This window comes from Idiotropiscis lumnitzeri, chromosome 2 (genome assembly GCF_059441095.1).
Source record: "Idiotropiscis lumnitzeri isolate Australia: NSW breed Sydney's pygmy pipehorse chromosome 2, RoL_Ilum_1.0, whole genome shotgun sequence".
Lineage (NCBI taxonomy): Eukaryota > Metazoa > Chordata > Actinopteri > Syngnathiformes > Syngnathidae > Idiotropiscis > Idiotropiscis lumnitzeri.
The window spans coordinates 21,877,465-21,900,218 of record NC_142392.1 but is presented as its reverse complement, the minus strand read 5'-3'; the positions used below and the strand labels follow the sequence as shown (position 1 = coordinate 21,900,218).

Genomic DNA, 22,754 nt, shown 5'->3' with positions numbered 1-22,754 from the left:
GAAGACAACGTAATGTACAGTGCTTAGAGTTGTTAGATTTTAATGTAGAACTTGCGTGGATGTCAAATGAGCAGTTTATAACAACCACCGGAAAGGGGGCAGGCCTCCTTAAAAACGTACCCCTCATTTGCATATTGTACCCAATTACATTCATGATAAAACAGTATGGGCTTGTGTTGAATCCAATGTTTTTCTATAAATATGCAGTGAATGTATATATATATATATATTTTATTTTTTATTATTTTACCCTTGACTATTATGTTTGTCGTAAATACTAATTGTTCTTTATTGCAAATTAAACGTTTTGAGTTATTTAAAAAAAATCAATTCACAAATGTTACATTACGATGACGATCCAGGAAGAGTGTCACAGCTACTGCAGAAAAAAATATATAAATACAAATGTTTAAGACTCAAGTAAACCAAATCAAAATAGCAAAAATGCGCGTGCCCGCGAGGAGGAAACCAAAGCGAGGCCGCGCACGCAGACTGCTTAGCACATTACGTACTCTTTGGTGCTACGTGCATATTGTGAAGAGCTTCAAGCCACTCTCTCACTCTGACACGTATAAGGTTGTTGTATGTACGGACATTTGTAGGCAGCTCAAGCTATTTTATTAGCCTTTTATTTCGATCACCTTTTTTTTTTATGAACATAAAACGCCAGTATGTTGTGGACAGCAAGCCAGGTCTTCAGGAAATTTTCCACCTCTTCTGTGAGTAAAACAATCGAGCTGCTTTTGCTTTTTGCATACAAAGTTGCCATCGTTGACCATTTTAAACTTAATCGACAATCTCTCATTATTTTCCATATTTATTCATATCTGTCCAGCAATTGCCTTTACTAGGTTGCACACAGTGCAAAACGTTGAGAAATTGCATCAGCACTGTTGTTTTTTTTTGTTGTTTTTTTTCAATCGCGATTGTGGCGATGCCACCGTGCAAAACGTTCTAAAAATAGATTTGAGATCGTGTAATTGCAGGTCTGATTTAACGATGACTTCCTTGATTGCATATTTCACCGCAATTCTGACATAATAATGAAGAGTAGCGGTGGATTTTCCAACATGCTATATGATACCGGCTGCCTCGTGCACTTGACAGAGCCAACTCACAGCCCCTTTTCTCCTTACACGTGTCTGGAACAGAAGGGGTGGGTGTAGGCGTCATCCGCGGTCGGCCAGTAGCTTTTCTCGGCTCTGCTGCTGGCCAATAGCAAAGGCTTTATGATAAGTAGAACTAAGACACAACTGGCAATGTGTGAGGCCAACATCTTGCTTCTTGGAATTGCAGTGTAAGGAACCTGGGAATGGAAGTGAGTGACAAACATAACTGCATGCAATCTGCACTTCTCTGAACTTAAACTATGTGATTATATGCATAACTTTGGTAAAATATATTGCTGTATATTCTCAGTGACGCGTTTGAATAATTTTAATGTATTAAATAGATTGTGTGTCACAGCAATTGTGTTGCATGAACTAAAATGTCAACGATAGTGATGGTGAATTACAGACAGGTTGCGCTTTAAGTTTCTGTAAAGAGAAAATAAATGTCTAGTAAATTCGCTCTGCCAGGGATGAGCAACTAAATGCACGAGGTGGCTACCATGTACTTCCTAACCTGATATATGATAATGTAAAACAAATGTGTGTCTCTGTAAAAGGTGTCAAATTATGATAATGGCTTGAGAAGGTGTGAATCACCTGTGGTTTTCAAAAGAAAATTTAAAAAAATTTCTAGTGTTACACAATTGTATAAACAAGAACAACATTTATATACACATTTAGTTATCATGTGAACCTGTTTCAGAAGTCTATTTTTATTATGGCATAATTCTTTGTATATAAATTATCTACCAGTGTAACAATATAATTATGAGTGAATGAGTTTATGAGTTTAATTGACTCCCATTGACGAGTATACATGTCAGAAAGTCCATTCATTTTTCCGATGCGGGTAGTGAATGATTAATGAGTAAGCTAAGGGGTAGGACTAGATAAGTGTTGTACTTCCTCCTACTCCCTTTGAACATGCAAATCAAGTTGAACTATGACATCTACTGATAATTTTCTTTCTCTTTCTTTCAATCTCTTTTTTATCTTGTAATATGTTTATGTCCACTCAATCAATCAATCAATCAATCAATCAATGACAAAAATGCAAATTTCAATATGTATCATATATGTGCATATGTGAAAAATATGTCTTCCCTTTTTCATAAAACATTTCTCAATTCAAATTGCATGTGTAAAAGAACCACTAACCCAGGTGTGGGTAAATTACGGCCCGGGGGCCACATGTGGCCCATTAAACGTTTTAATCCGGCCTGCCAAACTTGAAAAAAATTAAATGAATAAACCTTGTTAATGTTTTATTTTCCAAATACGCTGGTGTGTCCAACACAGATACTTTGTTTTAATGCTTTTGTTCATTTTCATTTAAAATTAAATGTATATTTTTTCTCCGATGAGGTGAACACTCCATCCTTCTACCCCCTCTGTCAATTTTTAGAAACCATTGTGGCCCACAAATCCAAAAGGTTTGCCCACCCCTGCTCTACGGTGTAGGTTTGTTTTGCAACGAGTTGCAGAGTTGTACCGAAAACTATTTTACAGACAAATAGTTAATAGTTTATAGTTACGATGGAGAGTGGGTGGTGGAGTGGGGGCGCGATTTGTTTTCTTCTTGCTGGGGGGGGGGCGTGACAGAAAATAATTGAGAAGCACTGCATTAAGGCAACATGATGAGTCGAAGAAGTTGAAAGCACATAAGAATCATGTAAATGACATAATTTTGGCAAATCCATCCATCCATCATCTGTACCGCTTCTCCTCACTAGGGTCGCGGGGGGTGCTGGAGCCAATCCCAGCTATCTTTGGGCAGTAGGCGGGGGACACCCTGAACTGGTTGCCAGCCAATTGCAGGGGACACAGAGACGAACTACCATCCACACTCACACTCATACCTAGGGGCAATTTCGTGTGGTCAATCGGCCTGCCATGCATGTTTTTGGAAAGTGGGAGGAAACCGGAGTACCCGGAGAAAACCCACGCAAGCACAGGGAGAACATGCAAACTCCACACAGGATGGCCGGAGCCGGGATCGAACCCACGTCCGATGCTGTCTCTCACTGTGAGGCCATCGTGCTAACCAGTCGGCCACCGTGCCGCCCCATTTTGGCAAATGATTCCTCAAATTAATGCTAAAGGATATTTTTTCTGTCTGTCAAGGAAGTTGCAGACTAACACGGCGCCTCCACAATGACTAACTTCAAAATATAGCTTAATAAAAATTACATTGAGTCATTGCTGCCAATGAAATAACCATGGTAGACTTTTACTTTGATGTTAGCCCTCGTGGTGGCGTAACGGCTACCTTGACTTCCCTTTTCGACCTTCCGGCTTGCTTTATATTCACATAGTTGCCACTAACATTAACCCAACGCCATCGATGAGGTGAGGTTACCAAAACACTTCAACTATCTACTCCTGGTTCGGCAACTATGTCAAAATTTAGAACCCACTGTGGCCCTTCAATCAAAAAGTTTGCTTACCCTTGCACTAACCAAACCCAAAAACAAAGCAAACAACAAAATAACCACACATGCTATGATCTCCCCAAATGGCTCGCTTGCACAAAAGCTATCATTCAAGGATGGCACAAAACTAGTGAACAGCAAACCAACAATTTTTTTCTCTCCCAAAAATCAACCGCTGCTAGATATTAGGGTGGGGGGGCATAATGAGATGATCGCTTCTATTTACTGCAGACGTGTAATACATGACGTCATTGACATGTGGATGAATTATTACAGTCAGCACAAATGTCCATATTATGCTTTCTGTTCAGAAGTGGAATTAAAAAAAAAAGCAAAATATAAACACTGTTACTCTTAAAATTTTTGAGATGCAATGAATGAAGAAACGTAATTCAGTCATTTCAAATCGAACAAACACTCAACTAAATAGCAGCAATAGCGCATACAGAAAATTTGCACAAGAAGTACACAGCACGGAAATGAAATGTAAACTATCGCCAGTGCGAAAACGTATCCATTCAATCAGCAGTATTTATTTGCAATAAAATAGTGCTGAGTTTTAATTCAGACTTTTGGTATCTGATTATTCTCATTTATCAAGATTAACATATGAGAATTAAATTTACGATAAAATGACTACCAATTACGTACACGGAAATTCATATAAGATTTACAATTTCAGTTTGTGGAAACTCGCACCACAATGCGTGTTTAAGAAGTTTGAAAGTGGGGTGAGAACAACTGTTCATCAGTTAGTTAATTATTTCAAAAAGGATGTACTAAAATTCTTATGTTGTAACACTTTTATATTAGTGTAATAAAAAAAAAGTCATAAATCATCAATGACACTACCGTTTATCGTGGTAATTAAATTGTCCTAAAATTTGGGTATTGAGACAGGCCTTTGGTAGGGGACTACAAATATAAATTATCACTCTGCTAATTGTGGTCCAAGCCGCCAAGTTTTGTCTGAGTGTGTATGTGCAGAACACAGTATAATTCTCAAAACAATTTGTCCCTCTCGTTACAGTGTCACTTTCAGAATAAGCTCCGGCTAGCTATAATTGGCCAAAGCTTATTTGGTAAGGAGGTGTACAGCAACCTAAGGAAACAGGGTCACAAAGTGGTCGGTGTGTTCACCGTACCTGACCAAAATGGCAAGGCTGACCCCCTTGGTAAGTAAGGACCTTATTTATTTTCATATGTTTCTATAAGTTGGACATGTGGAGTAAAAATATTTTGACTGGCAAGTACGTTTGAACGTATTTAAATAGGTTCGAACCCACTGTCAGGGTAAATGCTACAAATGTAGCATTTTTCCCATAATGCTGCGGGCTCGTGACTTCCGTATGTGCGACCCCTTGGCATTTGGGGAAAGCATGCCGAATGGAAAACATACCAATACATTTGAAAGTTAAGTGAGTAAACATTGTTTATTCATTTAAGATATATATATATATATATATATATATATATATATATATATATATATATATATATATATATCTTAAATGAATATATATCTTAAATGAATATATATCTTAAATGAATATATATATATATATTTATTTTTTTGTGGTTTTATCATTGGAATGCATGGGATGTATTTTTTTTACGCTCGCCGTCCCAAAATGCCTCCTCCTCATTTGCATAAAAAAACACAAAACAAAGGTAAATCATGCACTGCAGACAAAATAAAACCGTAACTTTTGAAAGTATTGGCGTAATGTAGGTCGAATACTGAAGAAAAAAAAAAGCTCAATCATGAACAAGCGAGCATAGGCGGTTTGCCTGTAGGCAATCAATAATAATAATAATAATAATAATAATAATAATAATAATAATACAAAATTTAAAATGATATGATAAAACTTCCTGCTGCGGCAGGTGTGACTTTGTCTCGCTTACATCGAGGCTTCATGCATGGCTATACAAAACAATATTTTGGACGCAATACTTTGTAATGTCTTCCAAGCCACTCACATTTCATTGCAATCTTGATTTGTCACACATTATTATTTTTTTACAGCTCCTCAACAGTGAAATATATTCAAAAAACTACAACATGATTTTGGGGTTAATTATGTAAAATTAAGCGTAAAAAGCCATGCACTGAACTACAATGGCTGGCAACCCAGGCAGAATTGTGGTGTTGATCTGCCACCTATTGACCAAAGTGAGTACTTCTCATTGTCAGAATATAAACCACAGAATGGCTTTAGCGTTGGAAATAAAATAACAAAACTCTCAAAACGCTTGACAAATTAGATTAAAAACACACTTTACTGGCACGACAGAACAAAATGGCTCACCTGTTTTTTGAAGCTGAGCCATGATTGGTCCTTATCTGAGCCTCGAGGAACTGTGACGTCATTTTCAGTCGACAGAAGTGACAAAATGCCGGTCCCTGAGCTGCCGAAAGACGGGTGGATTTTACTGCTTAACTCATATTCTGCAAACGCAATATTAATAATGAGTATGCCGTGTTTCGACTAGTGAAGGTATATAGAGCATTTAATTGTGAACAAAAGTTTTGGATTGCCTGTCCTTTCTTAAAAAAATAAAATAAAAACAATATATGTATATTTATACTTATATTTACATTTATTGAATAGTGCAAAAATACTGTCATGTTCAGACTTGGTAAAAAAAGGATTATGTCGCTGCTGTAATGATGGAAATGTGCTATAATCTGTGCCCTGGCTGTATGTTTTGACAGTACTCTGTGCGTTGGCGTCATCTCACGTTGACAGGGGTTAAGAAAAAAAATGGGGGTTGCTATTATAGCTAAGTCATGCTGACACTGACCAACTTGTTTACACCACTTGTCCTCAAATGTTTGTAAAGGAAAGATAATCATGGCAACGGCATAAATACATTCCTAACCTTAATATTTAAAAAAAAAAATAATAATAAATTCATACATTGCGACAATTTGAAAAAAAAATACTTTTCTTGATCTTGCTTTTTCAGCCTTGGCAGCAGAGAAGGATGGTACACCAGTGTTCAAGTTCCCACGGTGGCGAGTTAAAGGAAAGCCCATCCCAGAAGTCGTTGAGGCCTACATGGCGGTGGATGCTGAGATCAATGTTCTGCCTTTTTGCTCTCAGTTCATCCCCATGAACATCATTGATCATCCCAAGCACGGCTCCATCATTTACCACCCTTCCATCCTTCCCCTGCACAGAGGAGCCTCAGCCATCAATTGGTAAGGAGTGTTTTATGAGGTTAAGTTGAAAATGTAGTGAGATTTAGATGAAGGTGTGCAGTGTTGGTTGCAAAGGTCTACACACCCCTTGTGGAATATCATTATTTGTGATTGTAAAAAAAATTAAACCAAGGTGAATCATTTCAAAACTTTATTGAAAGTGATGAACTTAAATGACCCTTTTCTTGACGTTTCGGTACATCTTGACTTTGAATGTGATAACAGCATTAGTGGGATATTGTGGTTCAAGTTGTAGCATGATGCCGTCACCTCCTCTTTTGACCCCCGTTGCTGTTCGCAGGGACAGCAAAGAACTGCTTTTTGGGTGGCAAAAATCTCACTCAGGAACCACATTGTTTGGGAGGACGGATTTAATTGCCTTAGCATAGGACATCATATTTAAGTAAACCACATAAGTGTTTCAATTTACAAGCATGTCACTGTAATAGCCACTAAGTGAGTCAATACCGACAGACTTTCGAGTCCGTCGCCGCGGGCCGGCCGGATGTCATCCTTGCGGGAAGAACAAGCAGACCCCTTGATGTGGGAGGGTGGAGGGGGACTCCCATGAGGTGACAATGGAGTTAAGAGTTAAAATTTTTAAACTCAAAAACACTAAAAGTCATTGAGACAAAATAAAAAAACAATAATGAGGGGATACAATAACATCCACTAGAATCCAAATAATAATTATAGATGGATAAATAAATACATTTAACATAAAATGAATAAAAAATGATATAGGTAATGAATAAATACCCTATTTTCACGAGCATATGGGCTGTTTAAGTTACGGGTGAAGACTGGTGCTTGCAAACTAAACCACTTTCTAAAATGAAACCAAGCAGGACACCTAGAATGTATTCCAAAAACAAACCAATTCTCCATCAATCAATGTTATCGTTATTTGATTATTTCTTTGAGTATTTATCTTTTATGTCATCAGGTCCTTAATCCATGGTGATAAGAAAGCTGGCTTCACAGTATTTTGGGCTGATGATGGTCTGGATACCGGTCCAATCCTGCTGCAGCGGGAGTGTGCTGTTGAACCCAATGACACCGTGGACACGCTCTACAACCGTTTTCTCTTCCCAGAAGGCATCAAGGCAATGGTAACCATTGACAGGTCGTTGTGGTCATTCTGCTGTCAAGTTTTCAAACGCCTGATTCCCAAAGAGGTGTACGTTGTATTTTATAGGAGGTTGTGTTTTAGGCGGTGGTCACGGACGACACGGTATAGTAAACCGACACTCTTTAATGGCAAGCTATAACGAAACAATGATGCAATACCATTAAACTAACTGTTCCATTTCTCGCTCTTGTCCTGAACTGATTTAATACCATTGACGGCCAAAGACGTCAAAGATCCTTTTTTTTTTAACTCGGCTGCTAGTGAATGTTAATGGACAACTTCAAGTGGAAAAGGTTTCAAATTATTAACTAAAGACCTCAATGCCTTGATAGTCTTGAGTTTAGCAAACAAACGACAACTGAGGGTGGCTGCAGTAAAAATCTGTGATGAAGAAACTCAAGGTCATGCCCGTGGGTTCCAGGCATCGGGCAATGATTAACAAGATAGATCAATAAAAAACATCCAGGGATTAAAGTTGGTAATGTTCAATGCCTTTTTTTTTTTTAAATGATCTGACTTTGAAATGTCGTACTGCAAATCGGTCTTTGAATGCACCCGTTTTTTTTAAGCGTGTGATTGCTTGAAATTGATCGAAAATGGATACGTGATTTGATGTTGTTGCAACAATTAACCACAGTTTTTTTTTCCAATATAGGTTGAGTCAGTTCAACTTGTTGCTGATGGCAAGGCCCCGCGAATTCCTCAGCCAGAGGAGGGCGCAAGCTATGAAGGCATTCAGAAGAAATCCAACGCCAAGGTGAGCGATCTCATAGCAGCTGTCGATCGGTAATGTAAACTTTGAACACAATCCTATTAGAATAAATGAAATCGAATTTATCTGTTTCCGGGCTCAAACTATTTCATTATGTCACAATCTAAGCATAACCAATCTAATATTTGTAAAGTTCTACCTGTGGATTCAAGCACTTCCCCCCCCCCACCCCCATCAGATCAATCTTGCTCAGCCAGCTGAGGCAATTCACAACTGGATACGTGGCCATGACAAAATTCCTGGTGCCTGGACTGTTATTGATGGCAAGGTGGGTTTTTTGGAACACATGAAATCACACAGTTATGAGATAGAGACTGGTCTGGATACAATACGTTACGTACACAATGTATTCTATTTTCAAACTTGTCTGATAATGAAAATATAATTTTACAGTGACCGGTTTTACTATTCTGGAAACCAGGGTTATTATAGTTATGGAATTAAAATTAGAGTTAGTTTTTATTTTGTTTTGATTTTTGTTTTAATGAGTTTTCAGGGCGGCTTTTTTAGTTTTTTTTTTGTTTTAGTTTTCTTCGAAAATGCTTAGTTTTAGTTTTTTTTTAAATAACCATGGTAAGTATTGTGTAGTAAAAATTAAAAATAAATAAATATATATATATATATATATATATATTTATATATATATATATATATATATATGTTTTTAAATATAAAAAAATCCACCCCTCATGTATTAAATTAATTGCCAAATACAAAAACTAAGGATATTTTCACTCTAATTACTTTTAGTTAGTTTTGTAATCATGTGATTTCCATTGGTTTTCTTTTTTACTTTATTATTTACATTTTTTAAATTCCTTAAAAGTTTTTTTTTTAACTTTCATTTTGATTTTTTCTTTAGTTTTACTACAACTAAAATAACCTGGCTGGAAACACAATTTGGTGTCATTGTCTCAACACGTTGGTGCCTCTAAGCACAGTTGAAGTTCAACAACATTCATTTGTTCGGCTGATACTGTCACCAATATTACACTTGATGTTTTAAGAGAGGTTTATTATACAGGACAAAAAAAGTATAGTATTAATTAAGTGAGTAATGGGAAACTACTCACTATTTGAAGGCATCCATAATAGAGAGGAAATAAGTTGTTCTTTCTTTCTCGCACGATGCGCACACACTACTAAATACAGCTACTACTAAATGGCGTACAAATATTTGTTAAGTTTGTCAAATATAAAATTGTGACACTGGTGATATTTTTAAATAGAATGTTTTGCCATCAAAAGTACATTGAAATTGTTGTTTGGATTGATTCCGAGTCTCGCAAACTGAGAAAATAAAATAGTAATCACATTCATGTTTATTTATTGATTTATTTAACTTACTTACCGGTTTGTTTGTTTGTTTGTTTTTTTTAATTTGCAATTCATAAAGATGCATTGAAAAAGCATGGCTTGTTTTGATTCTTAATTATCAAGTGACCAAATACACATTTTTTTGGGGAAGAATTGAAATGTAATATTTCTCTACCCCTAGTCCGTGACCCTGTATGGTTCATCAATGTTGCAAGGATCAGTACCAGCTGGCCAGCCACTGAACATCGAAGGAGCATCGAGTCAAAGCCTGGTGACAAAAAATGGGCTTGTCCTACATGGAACTGATGGGAAAGCAGTGAGTAACCACATTTTTTTTTCTTTTTCTTTCATACCTCGGCGTTCTAAAGGACATAACTCTTGCTGGTTTGAAACAGCTACAATAAATATTTGCTGTATTTTATTTTTGTTTTATTTAAACTTTATTTATCCAGCTGTGCCGCACAGGCTACAAAGCATAGTAAAGAAAAGCAAAATAAAAAAATGACAAACTGTACAATGTGATAACAAATTTGAATTCAGTTTTTTTTTTTTTTTTTTTAAATCTAGGTTCTCGTGAAGAATCTGCAGTTTGAAGATGGAAAAATGATACCTGCTTCAAAGTACTTTTCTACTGGTGAAACTGAAACTGTGGAACTGAGTGACAATGAAAAAGAAATCGTGAAGGAGATGAGGGCAAGTTTATTTACTGCAAACGTGTTATGCACGTAGTTGCTGTTGTTATTTTCCCACCAATTAGTCCACCATGTATGTCTGAATCAGATGAACCTTGATTGTTGTTGTTTACAGAACATCTGGAAGAGCATTCTCAGCAACATCCCAGCCATCGAGGACACTACAGACTTTTTCAAGTCCGGAGCTGCTTCCATGGATGTGGTCAGGTAAGGAGATCAGAGCAGCAAGATGTGGACAAAATTAATGGCACCGTTCTGTTAATGGAAGAAAAACCACAAAAGTAACCACTCAAGTAACTTGAAACTGACAAAAGTCAATTGGGGTTCAACAGAATCATGAACAAAATTCACAAGCCCACCATTGACAAATATTAGCAACATTCAAATTTATCTTTATTGTCCTTAATCACAAAATGGTCTCAAAAGGGCTTGTCAACAAAGCTTTTGGGACGGAACACACGGTACCAACAAGCCGATGAGATATGAAGGTGGTAAGACGTGTAATATTTTGACCAAGTAACAAAACCATGGCATCGCATTTCAAGTGGACTGGAAGCCAATGCAAGTATGGTTGGCATCATGCAAATCTGATGGAACTTTCTTGTTCTCGTCTACATTCATCAAGACTCAGAGTGGTGTCATTAAACAGGGGCAGGTGTTGAGGAGGGGGCAATTATCAGCATCATGTTTTTATCAGGGTTGAGAAGCAAAACATGAAAGAAGATCCGTAGTTTAATCTCAGTGAGGTATGCCTCCTGATTACAGGAATCAAGCGGGGTGTTGGTTGTAAAGGCATATACTGTATAGTTTATTACTATGAGTATAATAGTGAAAACAAATGTTCTACTTGCGTATATCACCAAGCAGAAGCATGTTAAAAAAAAAAATGGAGTACCCAGTCCTGATCCCTGTGGGACTCCACAGGTGACATTTCAATACTCAGAGGTTATGGAGTGATGATAGAATTACGCTGTTTTTACTGGTTAGCATGTCCAGCTCACAGTACAGAGGTGCTGGTTTCGATTCCCGCTCTGGCCTTCCTGTGTGGAATTTGCATATTCTCCCCGTGCTTGCCAGGGTTTTTGCTGCGTACTCCGGTTTCCTCCCACATTCCAAAAACATGCCTGGTAGGTTGGGACACTCTAAATTGGCCCTCGGTGTGATTGTGAGCGTGAGTAGTTGTTTGTCTTTGTGTGCCCTGCGATTGGCTGGCAACCGGTTCAGGGGTGTCCTTGAAGTTGCTGCATGCCTTGGTGCACTGGACTACATTTTGTACAGAAAGAAAATCCATATTTTAGGATTTTCTGAGTGATTTAGAAAGTTGAAGTTGTTTACCTAGAGGCTGATACGAAACGCTGGTTTATCTGTCCAGGTTGGTTGAGGAGGTAAAGCAGCGAGCCGGTGTCGTCTTGCAGAATGAGGACATTTACATGGCGACCACCTTTCAGGACTTCATTCAGATGTTTGTCCGTAAATTGAGAGGTGAAGAACTGGAGGATGAACTGGTCATTGACCACGTAAGTCAATATTTTCATGCAATTGAAAGGATACCGTCCATAAATATTATAGTAATAACAAGAGCTGCGATTTAATTTTTTGTGTATATTTAGACCCTCATCTGTGGTCTCTTCTTAACGTTTCTCCTTTTTCCCCCAAATTTGATTTTGAGGGGATTTTTCTCCGGTTGTGGGGTTTGAAAAATGGGATGTCACCAATGTTTGTCAGCGTATGAAACCCTCTGAGTTTGCGAGTAAGGAGTATCACATAATACTAACTTGACTTGAAGGGGAAGTGAAGTATTTTTTTTTTTTTTTTTTTACAATGATATGATTATCTAAATTGCACCCCCACTAAACACATTTTTCTGATTAATACTAAGTTTGTGGAATATGAATCGAGCAGAAAAATACACCCGTTTTTATCCATCTTAGGAGGCTGCCATTTTGCCTTGTACTGCCTCTTGCTGTCGACTGAAAATGACACCACAGTGCCTAAAGGCTCAGCTTGCGAACGTCACATGACCAAACCCAAAAAAACAGGTGAGACAGTTGTGGAGAGTTGAAATGTCAACAATCAGATGGCAGTAGTTCAACAAGGACTCCACTCACTAGAACTCATCCAAGTCACCGTCCCACAGACAAAGTACAGGCCACGGGACTTGAGGAATTCCCCCAGAATAAAGGTTTTGAATCCCTATGACCTGAGGTTTAATAGATCAATCTGGGCGGGAGTTGAAAAGAGAACCTTGAAGCAGTTCCTTAAACCGCTTTAGATTATATGACACATATACCAAGCTGTGAAATTGTATTTACACTTTACTTAAAATATTACAAAATTTCCCCCACGTCAATGTTTGAAGTAGAAGTAAAAAATATGCCACTAATAGCCTAGACATATGGTATTCAGATTAATAATGCGTCAGTGGAATGTGAATTAAGCAGCAAAATCGACCTGTTTTTATACATCTTAAGGGGCGGTCATTTTACCACTGAAAATGTTTACTGAGGTTGGTCATGTGACATTCGCAAGCTGAGCCAACAATAGCCTAAAAAGTATTTATTTTACCTCGTTAATGTTATTTATTTTATTATTTATTTATTCGAACCCCCAGCGCAGCATCGGCACATCAAGGCTATCGATGTCATCTTAATTTGTGAGCTATATTTATTTGTAATTACCGATACGGTCATTTAGCACATTGTCCTGTTTTCTTGAGAATGTTTTGTTTTATTTGCTTTGTCCATGGTTTGCAAACCAGCAGGTCCTTATTTTATCAATAGTTCTGAGATCTTTACACTTGGTCTGCGTAGTTGATTTATAATCGATATTAGAAGACTGATGTGCTGTGTTCGACCAGGTAACCAAGGAAATTAACAGCATGACAGTGAAAATGCCACACCAGTGTTTTATCAATGGCACGTTTGTGGATGCTGAAAATGGCAAAACCTACGATACCATTAATCCCACGTATGGATCGGTAAGCGATTTGAGATGCTTCACATTCATAAAATCAACAAAGCTCATTCGTCGTTTCCTCCAAAGTGCTTCACGAACTCTTTGTGCTCGTTATAATATTTGACTAGGTCATCTGTAAGGTGTCTTACGCTTCAGTGGGTGATGTAGACCAGGCCGTGGCAGCTGCTAAACAAGCATTTGATAATGGACCCTGGGGCAAGATGAACCCAAGAGACAGAGGAAATCTACTTTACAAGTGAGTCATCCAAAAAGTGTGAATATACTTTACCTGTGTAATTTTTCAGAAAACCGTGAACATGATCACACAGGAAAACATTCATACTGTCCATCTAAAAACAGAAACACATGACTTGAAACAGTATTCAAGAAAAGCTATGCTGCATATGTCTATCATAAACCACATTTTCACCACCAACAGTAACAAGTAACAAATGGTGATTAGTAATCAACGATTAATTTTGTTCAATGGCGATCAATCTTATGAGATCTTTGTGTTCACTCGCGTCGTTATAGACAAAATCCCCAAAATAATTAAGTAGCATATAGCACACTTTTAATTTAAATGGATTACCATATAAATGAATGTGTCCTAATATTTTTATGGCTAACACTTTTGTATCTCCTAGTAACTTTACACAGGAAAGAGGGATCTTGCTCATATTTTCTACATTTCCTAAAAATGATCTCAGTAGTGATGGGTCCAGCGACACTGAGGCATCGATGCGCGCGCCGAGCTTCCAGGGCAAACCCCGTGTCGGTGCGCGTACCGCTTAAAGAAAGTCACGTGACCACTACCGGAATCGTGTCGACACAGCGGTCGTGCGCCAAACTGTGTTTATAAGGAAGCGCATGTCAACAGGATGGACGCTCAAAACAAGCATCGAGTTATTGGCGTGTTACTTTGCATTAAATATCCACAAGATGGAAGACGTCACTGGTAAACGCAAGTTTTCTGCCGTGTGCGCACTTAGAGGTGCAGCGCTATTTGTCAGCAGGACACGTTGCACGTACGGAAGACCCGCTCTTATACTGGAAGTCCATGGAGGCAACGTTCCCTCACCTATTTATATTAGCCACACAGGCGTTGTGCACACCGCCCTCTTCAGTGCCTTGTGAGAGGATCTTCTCAAAGGCGGGGGAAATTGCCTCAAAAAAAGAAATAGACTGAATAACAAAACGCTGGAGAAACTAATTTTTTTTAATAAAAATCTTTAATTACAATGAGACCAATGTCATTCACAACACTTTTACTTGGGCATTCAGACAGATGTTCTCTTAATTTATCAACTGCGTCTCGAATATCAAAGATTTTCTTGCGTCTCGAATATCAAAGATTTTCTTTTTATGAAATTGCGTGTATGTAAAAATAATGCGAAAGCAAATGCCTAATCAGAATCAGAAATCCCTTTGTCATTGTACTCAAGTGTGCAACGAGATTAGAGAGCTCACCTCTCCAGTGCAATACAACAATAATTCAGTTAAATATATAAATTAGATAAGTAAGAGAATAATTAGTGCGATGGAAAGTAATACAAAATAGGATATATAAAAACAGATCACGTCGCTAATCAATGGAATTGGATAAAATTAGTTTGACAGATCAGTGTCAGATGACCCTGTCAAATGTTTCCTGCAAGTCCACCAGGTGTCAGTATTCAGCAACACAGTGTCAACACAGTGTCAATACATTGTGTCACTGTGTCGAAACGATACAGCATGCCTCATCTACCCATCACTAGATCTCAGGAATGCACTCGAAGTCACTTGATGGTTCGGGTCCACCCGTTTGGTTCATCTATGAGGTTAATTACTGCCCGCCAGAATATGCATCTTGGAAAAGAGGATACCTGCTGAAATTTGTGCATATTTTTTGTTTCTTTGGTTGAAACAGTCAATATTAGTTAGAAAGCCCGAATTGTTTAGCAATGAGTAGTTTGTAAATTGTTTGATGCATTGAATGAGCATGAGTTATTCAGATGTCCAACTGTGTGAGTGGTCTTTGAATGCATCTCGAGACCAATTCAGAATGCAAGTGACTTTATTTTATCCTTTTTTTTTTTTTTTTTTTTTTTTTGCTTCTGAGTTTTTTTCACCTGTTCCAGTGAGCGCGCCTGGAAGCAACAGACTTTCTCAATACAAAATAAAAAAAATAGGACAAACGGCATCAATGCGCAATAAAATGATTTCCAGCATGAATGAACTAGTGAATTGATGCGAAACTAACGCGTTAAATTGCCCGGCCATCGTGATTACTGTAAAATCCCGTGAATAAGGTGCATTTTTTTTCCAAGATATATAATCCAAAAATCATTCATATGAAATGAACATTTTTCTCATTGTTTAAATGTTGACCAGTATTTCGTATTATTATTTAATTTGCCCTACTCCCCATGATTCAAAGAGCATCGTTGGCCGCCATATTGGAAATTTAACGTTATTGGTGCATTAGTCAGTGATATTACGTGTTTTGTGGAAACATTATATTTATATTTTTTAAATGAAGAGCAAAATCTAATTGAAAGTTTTCTGTTTTTTGGCGTACCTTATAGACTAGCAGACTTGATGGAGCAACACCAGGAGGAGTTGGCCACTATTGAGGCAATGGACTCTGGAGCTGTGTACACGCTGGCCCTCAAGACTCACGTGGGCATGTCCATCCAGACGTTTCGCTATTTTGCTGGCTGGTGTGACAAGATACAGGTAAAGTTATGCTTTTCAGGTTTTTGTCACAGTTGCCATAGAAACAAACATGCAAGCTTTGTAAACTCCCACTAGGGACATGACAAGTGGCCGCCAGCCTTGTGGAATTTCCCCTCACCCCTCCCTCCCCAGAAATGTGACTTCACACCGTCTGAAACACGTAGTTCTTTAGTTTCCGCTCGAAAAATGGCCACAAGAGGGCCGCCAGTGAGAGTACCGATACCTTGAACTAAGGCCAGGTATTGGCCCGATACCGATACTTGGTAACGACACTCGCCATCCCTACTTTTTGGTCAATATTCACCATCTTGCACAATAAATGACAGCAGTGCCAACATTTTTGGACTACGCCATTCATTTGTGAGGAGTTTAAAAGGGAACGCCACGACACATGCATACTGGTTTGATAAATTAGACTAGACCCGACTTGCTCGTGTGTGACTTGATGCCATATCTATGCAAAGGCTCGAACAATACACTTCTGTTCGCAGGGCAAGACAATTCCCATTAACCAGGCCAGGCCCAACCACAACCTCACTTTTACTAAAAAAGAACCAATTGGGTAAGAGAGGTGGAGTATTGAAAGGATTTCATAAATGACATTGTCATTACAGTAGTATTCATGTTTATTAATCAATTTTTTTTCTATATCAGTGTTTGTGCTATCGTCATCCCTTGGAACTACCCGCTCATGATGTTAGCATGGAAAAGTGCTGCCTGCCTTGCAGCTGGCAACACGCTTGTTCTTAAGCCGGCGCAGGTGATCATACACCAGATTACTACTATTAAGGATCGAATACGCAGGGATGGGCCCCTTATCCTATTTTTCCGGTCTGTTCCCCATCATGACTTAGGCACTCGTCAGTCGGCATCCCCTCCGTCCTTATTCATGAAATAATCGTCCTTGTCCTTTTAACGGCAGAGGTTGCATAATTTATAAATATTATTTAAGGCTCATTGGGTGGTTAATTTCGTATTTGCATTTACTCACCATAATTTCCAGACGACAAAATAAACCTGATTAAATGTATCCATATAAACAGATTTTTACATTTGTACAAATAGCTGCGGGTGGCCACGTTATTAAATGGGGGCATTATCTCTATTATAAACAGCGGTAGATTCTTTTCTTTTATCCCAAATAACAGGGTCTTTCAGAATCTTTTTCAGACTCTTGTCACACGAAAGAAATTCACAGATGATCTCGCAACGGGGTTGCGCTGTAAAGATGACTGCATTTGTTGCACTTCATCCCTTTGCTCAAACTTAAACCCAACTGAAGATGCTTATTTTGACTCTCAATTGCTTCTTCACACACATATCACGTCTGTGTTTTTGGCCTCTTTTGCTCTCTTTCTCATTCTCTAATCTCGTTGCACACTTGAGTACAATGACAATAAAGGGATTTCTAATTTCTAATTTCATTCTCCCAGTTGAACTCTTTAAGCGCCAGTAAACAGCATTCCAAAATTTTATTCTGCTCCAAGTGCAAATATTTGAATTCTATACCCGCGGTACTTGACCCGGTTGGGAACGATTACAGGGTCGGATGAAAACCCACTTCCGTCCTTACTTAGTCCGTCCTAACTATAAAAAAAAAATCCATCATCCTCCGTCCCCAAAATGGCCACAGAGTATGCTTGAGCCACAATGTGTCATTTTAGTATGTCAAGCGTATCTCATGCATGTGTCCGATATATACAGGTAACGCCATTGACTGCATTAAAATTTGCTGAGTTGTCAGTAAAAGCCGGAATTCCAAAAGGAGTTATCAACATATTACCAGGCTCAGGTAAGGAACGCTTCACAGAACCTAAACTCATATCATTTAAGTGTCTGTTTTTCCATTTTGAATCTTACTGAATCAATCAAGTGGTACTTCTCTAGGCGGAATGGTGGGACAGCGCTTGGCTGATCACCCCGATATCCGTAAACTGGGTTTCACTGGTTCGACGCCTATTGGTAAACAAATCATGAAAAGGTGTGACTTCATAAAGATGATGTCTTTAATTCTACATTTCTGCCAGTAGATGATTGATTATTGTTCTTCCTCTCTTGAAGTTGTGCACTTAGTAATCTAAAGAAAGTTTCTCTGGAGCTGGGAGGGAAGTCTCCTCTCATCATCTTTAGCGATTGCGACATGGACAAGGCTGTTCGCATGGTAAGATCAGATTTCTTAGTGTGCCTTTTAACTCATTTGATCCCAGAAATTTTCACGCAGGAAACCCCTCTATTCCAGCGGTTTTCTGGATTTTGACAAATTTTGCGAGGCCAACAGAATAATGTGTTCTAATGCTAATAAAAACACAGAACTAGGACACACAAAAAAAAAGGCTAAGACGTATAAATACGTCTTTGGGAGGTGGGGATTACATTTTTTGAAAACCTATGTGTGTTATGGATTGAATGAGCTAATAAGAGCATCTAGCGGTAATTTCCTTCACAGCAATGTGAATTTAACAAGGATACATACGCTATGAGCAAATCCACTCCCTTCCAAAAGTATTGGAACAATAAAGCCAGTTTCTTTTTTTTTTTTTTTTTTTCGTATTTAGTGTTGACATCAGGATTAAAATGGTCTTCTGTACATTGGTACAAAAAAGATAGATTTTATTTATATAAAATGGCATTTTTGTCATGCATTTGGTTAGAAACTGCGGTCTTATGTGGCCATTCGGTCGTGTTGATGAAATTACCCATTTCTTTTCTAGTTACCACTCTGTTAATTTCATCACCTTAATTATAAATGGTCAGCTCTGCAAATGCTAATCTTTGCAGCTTGTGCACAGCTATGATTTTTTTTTGGGGGGGTGGGGGTAGCCATGGGAGGGACAAACATATCAGAGGGTCTGCGCAACAAAATATTTGTTTAATTTTGCAAAGCCCAAAAAAATCTTCAGAAAATCCTGAAGGGGGGGGAATCTGTATATGTTTTAAAAATTAATGAATAAATTAATTAACTAATGAATACATTTTAATTATTAAAAAAAAATACCCAAAAGTCAATTATCTAGATTGGCACCTGGGGTGTTGCAAGCATATTTCGGGAGGGGGGCTTGTGCCCCTGCTGAACCCCCTTCAGCACCGCCGATGATATGGTTTTAAGTTTTTATTCTAGATGAAAGATAGATATATTGTGTTGTAATTGGACGAGGGCACACATTGGTACACCCAATGTATATCTGATGATAATAAATAAAAAAACTGGAATGTGAATCTGTTGTCAAACCTAAATGTTTTCGGAACCGGAAAAAAAAATCTAATAAAATCTGAAAGTTTATTGAATTGGTTGTGAAAATATCAAGGGGTTTCTCAATTAATCTCTGCATTTGTTCATCCTCTCATCCTAGGGTATGAGCTCTGTGTATTTCAACAAAGGGGAAAACTGCATTGCTGCTGGGCGCCTTTTTGTGGAGGAGTCAATTCATGATGAATTTATCAGCCGTGTGGTGAGTTTTATCAAGTTGGAGAAATGTCACAGTGGTTTAAGTCAAATTCTTGCCCAACCTTCCAACCGCTTCCCATTTTGAGTATCTCGAATTTCATTGGTACGATTTTGTTCCATCAGATTACGAGCAATGCATACCTCTCGGGCGAGGGAAAAAAAAAACAAACAAAAAAACTGAAGAATATTTCAGCCAGTCATTAAAGTTGTTGAGTTGGAACTCTCTGTTCCTTCCCTCGAATTAGGTGGCAGAGTTAAAGAAGATGAAGATTGGAGACCCGCTTGATCGGTCCACAGATCATGGTCCGCAGAATCACAAGGCCCACTTGGACAAGCTGCTGGAGTACTGTGATGTTGGAATAAAGGAAGGAGCCACGTTGGTGTACGGCGGCAAGCAAGTGGACCGGCCAGGTACAGCTGAGAAAATTGCATGAATATTTCTGTAGATTGTAAATGTTGGGTTATTAAATTGTTGTAAAGTGCGCTCTGTAAAATGAGACGCACTTTCACCAACCATTTCGACGGGTCTAGTAGAACTGTTCTGTTCTAAAATAAGAACTTTCTTTGAAATTTTTTTTCTGAGGTTTCTTCATGGAGCCCACTGTGTTCACTGATGTGGAGGACCACATGTTCATTGCCAAAGAGGAGTCCTTTGGGCCTGTCATGGTTGTGTCCAAATTTAAAGATGGGTTAGTAATCCAAACTCTCTGTTGCTTATATTGTCCTGTAGATTTTGCGTTTTAAAAAAAAAAAAATATATATATATTATTTTTATTATATGTATATACTCGCATATTACAGGGATGTGGACGGTGTGCTACAGCGAGCCAATGATACCGAGTATGGCTTGGCTTCAGGTGTGTTTACCCGTGACATAAACAAAGCCATGTATGTGAGTGAACACTTGGAAGCTGGAACAGTATTCATCAACACTTATAACAAGACTGATGTTGCCTCACCTTTTGGCGGCTTCAAGCAGTCTGGCTTTGGCAAAGACCTTGGTAAGTTGTGACAAGGCGCTCATTTGTGTGTTGATCATCTCAGTTTATTCCATTCCCTTTGCGTCACTTTCGTGTTTATTTTTTTCCATCCTGTCCCGTTTGGTTGCTCGAGGTGGGCTTTTAATTTTTAGAACGGGAACGGGCCAATATGTATTTACCGTATTTTCACGACCATAAGGCGCAGTCTCAGTGACGGGTTCTAGTATTTGTAGTTGAAGTATTTAACATCCGATGCAAGACCCGATTATCTGCATCTGCTTTTTTTTTTTTTTTATAACTTTCAAGGCTTATAAATTAAAATCTGGTTTATTTTGACTCACTGCATCATGCTTCTTTCTCTCTGCTGTGCTGGTGGCCTTGCCTGCAGAAGCTGCCACACAGCACCATCTGATTGGTTCCTTGTTCAGTAGGTAGCAGCCAATCAGCAGTGAGCTGCCTGTTTGCTTTTTCACCTCGAGTCACACACACTACGGGAGGCAACAGAAATTTTAGTAACAACTATAACAACTGTATTATATCAGTCCAATACAACTCACAACTAAAAGAAAACAATTTGCCGTGGTAAACTTTAAAGAGATTTGTTGTTTTCAGTGAATTATAAGAAATGCAGCTGAGCCTAAGAGCTCTGCGCACTTTTTGTCAGACTTTTAAAACTAAGTTGTCTATTTTTGAAGATAGAAAAAAAGCTTTAACATGTTGTAAATCACCAAGGTTGTTTAACTCGTTTAATCCCAGAAATTTTTACAGAAGGAAACCCCTCAATTCCAGCGTTTTTCTGGATTTTGGCGGATTTTGCGAGGCCAACAGAATATTTTCTTCTAATATTATACAAACACGAAGCTGTGACGTAAAAAAAAAAAAAAAGGCTAAGACGTAGAAATACGTCTTTGGGAGGCGGGGACTACTTTTTTGAAAAAGTATATGTATGTCTTATGGATTGAATGAGTTTTAATAAACATGTACTTAAAGGTAATTAAGTCAAATTTTGGAGTTGCTATTTTTTTAAATTTTGACACCATTTTGCAGCTTTTTCGAAAAAAATGAATATCGGCTTCAAATACTTGTTATCGGAATCCATGACTACTAATAATCTGTATCGGCCCTGAAAAAGCATATCGGTCTATCTCTACCCCAAATAATGACTAATTTTAGCCACAACTAAGTCTAGCCCATATCATTTTCTAGTCGGCGACTGGTATGGTAACATTTCACAATAGTACACTTTATGTTCAATCTCACCTGATATGAAATGTGCGCAGCAAACGCGAGCGTTGTCGATGAAACTTGTGCCGTTACAGGTTTAGTTTGTCTCAAAGTCAGGATTTTGGTCTTGTGATAACACTAATCGGGTGGCTTTCTCATTCACAGGAGAAGATGCTCTCATGGAATACCTCAAGACCAAAGCAGTGACTGTGGAATATTGAGACACTTTTTTTTTTGAACAGAAAGTCAACCACAACTTAATAGGAAGGAATTTGCCGCGGCAATGAGCCAGCTAGCACAATTCAGAATCGCTTCTGCAGCGCATCTCATCGTTGGATCAAAAGCATGGAATCCAATTACATTGGTTTTCGGTTTCATTGCGATGTGTTTTAACTTGTATTAGGGTCATGTCTTTTTCTGACTGGCAGAGCTGAGTCTTATTTTTGTAATCTCCAATTTATATTATTTGTCTTGATTTTATTAGATCTGGGAAAAAAAGAGACATAAAATGAGATATTAAAATGAATTTCAAGTATTATGGTTACATTTTTGGTTGTTTATTTTTTGTTTTGTTTCGGATCATTCTTATACATGATGCAGATTCTCCTGATTGAATTCAAGCTGCGAAATTTCATAAATTACATCATCAATAAAGATTTTTGAGCCCCTTAACTCATTTACTGCCATTGACGGCTAAAGACGTCAAAGACTAATATTGAAGGAGAAGAAACAAATGGCCACCACTCTTTGCTTCGAGTTGCTAC

The 22,754-nt window shown here is 38.2% G+C and overlaps 1 protein-coding gene across 3 annotated transcripts; it reads left to right on the top strand.

Moving 5' to 3' along the window:
* Window positions 1-492: 492 nt before the first annotated feature.
* On the top strand, window positions 493-22,534 carry aldh1l2 (aldehyde dehydrogenase 1 family, member L2). 3 transcript variants are annotated; one of them, XM_088288721.1, is made up of 23 exons: window positions 493-719; window positions 4,575-4,719; window positions 6,518-6,752; window positions 7,699-7,864; window positions 8,540-8,641; window positions 8,835-8,924; window positions 10,155-10,289; window positions 10,541-10,666; window positions 10,781-10,872; window positions 12,038-12,182; window positions 13,523-13,642; window positions 13,749-13,876; window positions 16,191-16,341; window positions 16,833-16,903; window positions 16,996-17,101; window positions 18,046-18,133; window positions 18,229-18,322; window positions 18,403-18,502; window positions 19,692-19,790; window positions 20,032-20,197; window positions 20,370-20,475; window positions 20,588-20,787; window positions 22,156-22,534. In XM_088288721.1, exons 1-23 carry the CDS (start codon window positions 672-674, stop codon window positions 22,209-22,211), a joined length of 2,769 nt encoding a protein of 922 aa, XP_088144847.1. In that variant the 5' UTR covers window positions 493-671; the 3' UTR covers window positions 22,212-22,534. The 3 variants fall into 3 exon arrangements, with proteins under 3 accessions (XP_088144847.1, XP_088144848.1, XP_088144849.1); XM_088288722.1 differs by lacking the exon at window positions 493-719 and adding an exon at window positions 1,238-1,318; XM_088288723.1 differs by lacking the exons at window positions 493-719; window positions 4,575-4,719 and adding an exon at window positions 5,934-6,045.
* The last annotated feature ends 220 nt before the right edge of the window (window positions 22,535-22,754 follow it).